Source organism: Malurus melanocephalus, unplaced genomic scaffold, assembly GCF_030028575.1.
Source record: "Malurus melanocephalus ecotype Western Australia unplaced genomic scaffold, MMel_1.1 scaffold_607, whole genome shotgun sequence".
Taxonomy (NCBI): domain Eukaryota; kingdom Metazoa; phylum Chordata; class Aves; order Passeriformes; family Maluridae; genus Malurus; species Malurus melanocephalus.
Window position 1 is genome coordinate 251,639 of NW_026623839.1, and position 5,135 is coordinate 256,773.

The following is a 5,135-nucleotide window of genomic DNA, read 5'->3' on the forward strand; positions in this document are numbered from 1 at the left end:
GGTGGCACTGGGCACAGGTGGCACTGGGCTGGTGGTGGCACTGGGCACGGGTGGCACTGGGCTGGTGGTGGCACTGGGCACAGGTGGCACTGGGCACGGGTGGCACTGGGCTGGTGGTGGCACTGGGCACAGGTGGCACTGTGGGGTGGGAGTGGGGTGGGTGATGCTGGGGGTGCCAGCACAAAGCTGGACAGGGATCCTCCGTGTGGGGTTCCTGGGGAGCAGCAGCCCTGCCAGCTGGTGCCTGGGTGCCTGGGCAGGATTTGGCAGGATGGTGGGAGATGCCGTGCCAGAGGAGGGTCCTCAAGCCATCTGGATATGTTTGGTTTCTTTTAATCATGAATAACACTTTTATATAAAGCTTGTTCTGTTAACCCTKCAGCAGCAGAGATGGCCTCCCCAGCAATCTGTGGGGCTCTGGGGAAGGGAGGGTCATGGTCTGGTGCCCCTTCCAGCCCTGGGTGGGAGCAGCCACGTTAACCTGACGGGCATGAGGGAGGCTCTGGTGCCTCACACCCAAATTCATTCACCTTTGGGGCACAGCAGCAGGTCCTGACCACAGAGCCCCCATGTCCTGCCCACTGGCGCTCCCAAACCGCAGGGAGAGTCTTCCTCAGGCCCAGCATGCCAGGCTCCTCAGAGAAACAGATGAGGGGAAAGAGCATTTTKGGGAGGAAAAATGGCTTTTGCCAAGCAGGGGAGGGTGGCTCCCAGTCTGTCATGGCCCARGGGATGCCTGGGGGTGATGGGCTCTGACTGCATCCCCTGTCAGCTCCCAGGGATGGAAGGAGAGGGAAATGCAGCACCTGCACTGGGTTTTTGTAGGCACTATTGAAGGCTGAACAATGTGAAGAAGGGTTGTGGGGCTGAGGTGTGATCCCTCTGAGCAACCTCTATTGTGCATTTCTCACGGTGCCTTTGCCATTTCAGGTGCACCAGCTGCCTSTCGGCCCGGTGGAAGTGTCACTGGTGCCCCTCTGCCTACAGCTGCATCTCCAACCAGTCCCAGTGTGCTGATGTGCTGCAGATGCAGGTGAGGCTCACTCAGGTGCTGCTCTGAGCCCTGTCTGGCTGTGCCTGGGGCYGSTTCAGGAGGCCATGGTGTGGGCAGSTGAGCTCAGCCTGCCATGGCACACCGTGCTGAAGGGTTCAGCTGTCCTGGTGCCCTCAGGGGGCTCTCCATCACTTCTCATCCCTGGAGCAATGCCACTGCTTCTGCACATGCTGGGCCTCCTGGTTTTCAGCACAGAAAGCAGCAACCACAGTCCCCCATTCCCTTAGGCCTGACTCAAGGCTGCTGTATGTTAATAACGTGCTGGAGCACCTCTGGTAGTGCTCATCCAGAGGAGAAAATCTCCTCTTTCCAAATTCAKCTTTAATACCCAGAGGCTCAGAGTGTTCCTGCTACCCAGATTTAAATTGAAGTTTATTTAAATAAAATGGGTCTTTTAGCAATCAATCTGCTCTAGATCCAAGCCCAGCTTTTATACTGTAAATTGAATATCCCTTTTGCACCAGTGCTGTGCTCTCAGCTCAGCTCTCCACTGCTCCCCATGCTCATCACTGAGAGGAGCTTGGCCCCGTGTCAGATGTCCCAGGCTGACCCAGACCAGCCCTGCACAGCTCCTCTCCAGTGGATGGAGGTGGTGACTTTGGGTGCATGGGGGTGAGGCCAAAGCCACCACGCTGCAGCAGCACACAGATGGTGTCAGTCCCTGGGGAATGTGGATGGAACAGTCCCTGCAGGGTCCCTGCTGTCCCAGCAGCACGGGCAGCGTCTTGGGATCAGCTGTGCCTCCCTCTGCACACCCACGTCTTTGGGGCCTCTGCTTTGTCCACTTTGCAGGTTTTAGTGTCTGGCATTTTCTCAGACTGTCCTGATGTTGGTCCCGTGCCAGGGGTCTGCACATGCCCGACTGTTGGGGCAGTGGGTGCTCATTTTGTGTGTGCTGCTGGCCACTGCTGCTCGGGCCGGGGGCTTGGGGGTGTCACCCAGTGCTTGGTGACATCAGGGCAGTGGGGTCACCTGGGGACTGCCCTGGGTTWGTCCTCGATTAGCAGGGACTAACTTTGTCTGCTCAGATCTCCTTCTCCAGAGGTGCAGTTGGGCTGGATGTTGTCTTGCTTGGGCACATTTGTTTTCTCTCTGTGCCTCTTGCTGATCTCCTGAGCAGCTGCAGGAGAGGTKCTGTAGCCCTGGAAACACTGTAGTTCATCATGTGGTCAAAGCTTTTGGTAAACAAACCCTTGCTGATGTGACTGCACCTGGCTCTGCAGGAAAGCACATTGTACTGCCTCCATCCTCAGCATCTTCAACATTCTGCCCTCTCCTCCAGCCTCAGGTGAAGGATGTAGGCAGCTGGGAGCTGTGGTTCTGCTTGCTGGGGAACRGCAGCAGAAGGGGCTGCAGTTCTCYAAAGTGTATTTCTCTGGAAGCTGKGTCAGCTCTGGTGGACTCACAGAGGTTTTTTGAAATTTCAGTCGTAGCCCTGCTGGTTTTATTTTAACTCTTGATTCCCCTGGAAGAGTCTTGGGGAAATCTCCTCCCAGTCTTTTGCTTTGCTCTTTTGCTTCCCTCATCACGTTCATCTCAGTTATTTGATCTCTTTGTTTAGGGGCACTGACTGTGCTTGGTCAGATGAGTGTCCTGACAGAAGTGAAGCATTTTTCCCACAGTCAAACAGGCACTTCCAGGTAGTTCCCTGAGCCCTGCAGAGGTCTGGGGAAAGCAGGGCTAAAACCTCCCACTTGCTGTGAGTCCAGTCCCAGGGATGTGTCCAGCAGGCATGTGTCTGAACACTGGGAGGGCAGGCTCAAAATCCTTGGAGCAGCAGCAGCTCTGGCATCAGCAGAGTGCAGCAGGATAACCTTTAATGCAAGCGAGAGGAAATATGTCTGCTGCAAATGATTCAGCATAATGGACCGAGTATTTTGTTGTCTTTTACCCCAATGGCTCCACTGTCACAGGCATTACTCTGTATTACCCTGGGGTCAGGCAGAATCTGGCTTTTTTGCTGTAGTTTTGCAGTATGATTTACATCTCATGAGAGAACAGGATGGGTTTGTCACATAGGCTGGAATTCTGAGTCAGCTTCAGTGTCTGAGACATCAATTTRAAATGAGAAGAAAAGTAGGGAGACAGATGACCTTTTGAAATAATTTTTCAGCTTCATTGCAGCGTTTGACTGCAGCTGCCCTCACTGGAGCCCTCGTGGTTCCCCGTGCCCTCTGCATGCAGAGCGTGCTCTCTGCAGTGCCCGTGCAGGATGGAGACCCTGGACAGGAGCTGGCAGGAGCCTGTGCTGCAGTGGCTGGCACAGGGACAGGGTCACACTGCTGTTGGAGGTGGCARTGTCCCCTTCCAGAGTGATCCCAGYGCTGTCACTGCCCGAGTGGCAGCTGAGGCACAGCTACACAGCCACAGTGCACCCAGCAGTGCCCATTTCCAGTGACATGGATATTACCAAGGACCCTGGTGTGTCTTYCCTTGTTGCTGAGATTGCTCAGCATGCACCCAGCTGACCTCTTTTCTCCTTGTTTTTGTACCTAGCAGAGGAAAGTTGACTGTCCTCGAATCGTACCTGTGCCCTTGGAGCCAATGCCCACTGGTGTATCTCGGGACATCACCATCTCATTGGCCAGTGCAACTTTCTCCAAGGTAAATGAGTTCCTAAAGGGATTGGGAAGGATTGGACAGGTATTTGAGAAATCCCAGTTCACTTGTGGGAGCATGCTGGTGTCATGCTCTCCCAACACCCCGTGCCAGTGTGGCCCCAGTGCCCACGCTGAGGAATGAAGGACACAGCTCTGAGATGTGGGCCCTGTCCAAGACAGTGTTGAGTACAGCATGGATGCATTGTTTAACCTCAGGTTGTCATGCAGAGCTCGTTCAGTGTGAAAATGTCCTTCAGGTCATCACTGTTCAGTGTGAAAAAGTCTTTTTTGTGAAATTTTCTGGCATGCAAAGTGTAACAGTGAAAAGCAGGAGTGGACATTGACTGGTGCCTTCRGAGATGTGCTGCATGCCAGAAAGAGCCAGAGGAATTTGGGGCAGATAGGCTGAGCACTGGGAAAGTGCTTGAGTAAGCTCTGGTATTTGTAGAAAGCTKCCCTGAGTGATTTAGGCTCAGTTCTACAGGGCTGGTGGGCCCAGGTGTGCTTTGCCTCTGCAGGTGATTCCAGCATGCTGGGCGTCCAAGTGGCTCCTTGTTCTTCAGGAGAGGAGAGTTTAGGASGTGCTGGTGGGGCTGTTCTGGGGTGCCAGGATGGTGGAGGCTGCTSCTGGGGCACCTTTCCCATCCCAGCTCCTTGCCCTGGGCACAGGGACAGAGCAGAGCCTCCTGGCTGCATGGGGTGGCCTTTTCCTGCCCAGCTCCAGCCTCCAGGGAGGAGGCTGTGCCCTCTGCAATCAGCAAAACAGGGTGAGAAATCCTTTTTCCTGTCGGGATGCTGAAGGTGGCWGAGAGGAAGCGATGGAGCCCATAGGAAATGGAGTCAGCAGGAAAGGGGCCACAGCTCCGGGGCAGCCGGAGAGGCTCTGGCAGTTCAGCTTCCTTCCCCCACCTTCTGCTCACTGTGCCACGATGCTGGGTGGGATTTCTTCTCCTTCCCTCTCTGGAGGGACCACGRGTGCTGCTGAGGATGCCCCGAGCCCTTTGCTGCAGAAGGGCCCTGCACAGGCAGGACACGGGGCTCTGCAGAGCCTGAGCTGCCCGGGCACAGGGCAGGGCTCTGCCTGTGTCTGCTGAACCAGCAGCTGCCTGCCAGGACTCTGCTGCCTCCTTTCATGGCTTTCATCAGATCTGCCACTTYTCAAAGGGTGGTTAGACCTCAGTAGTGGTGGAGCATCAATCTGCTTGGAGATAGGATTTTTTCCTGCAGGATTGGGGCACAGCAATAACTTGGGGCAGGATATCAYCCTTGTGTTATCAGGAAAACAGCACAGAAATCTGTCTTTGAATATTTCTCCGCTGTGTCCTCATTTGAATTAGAGATTTGCTCTGTGTAGCTGTTGGGAGGAGGAGGAAGGTGACTTTGAGYCCAAATCACCGACTGATTTGTAAAGGTGGTCTGGACAATGTTGGCTCTCAGTCTGCACTGCAGTGTGCACACACCACAGCCCAGAGGAACTGTCA

General features: G+C 54.8%; 1 protein-coding gene across 1 annotated transcript in view; it reads left to right on the plus strand.

Annotated features, from left to right (window-relative positions):
• The window catches only part of PLXND1 (plexin D1), a 72,980-nt gene that overhangs the window by 23,704 nt on the left and 44,141 nt on the right, over positions 1 to 5,135 (plus strand). Inside the window, exons 9-10 of the mRNA XM_057383099.1 lie at positions 931 to 1,033; positions 3,551 to 3,658. Of these exons, the coding sequence (XP_057239082.1) occupies positions 931 to 1,033; positions 3,551 to 3,658 (211 nt within the window). The remainder of the gene's footprint in view (positions 1 to 930; positions 1,034 to 3,550; positions 3,659 to 5,135) is intronic.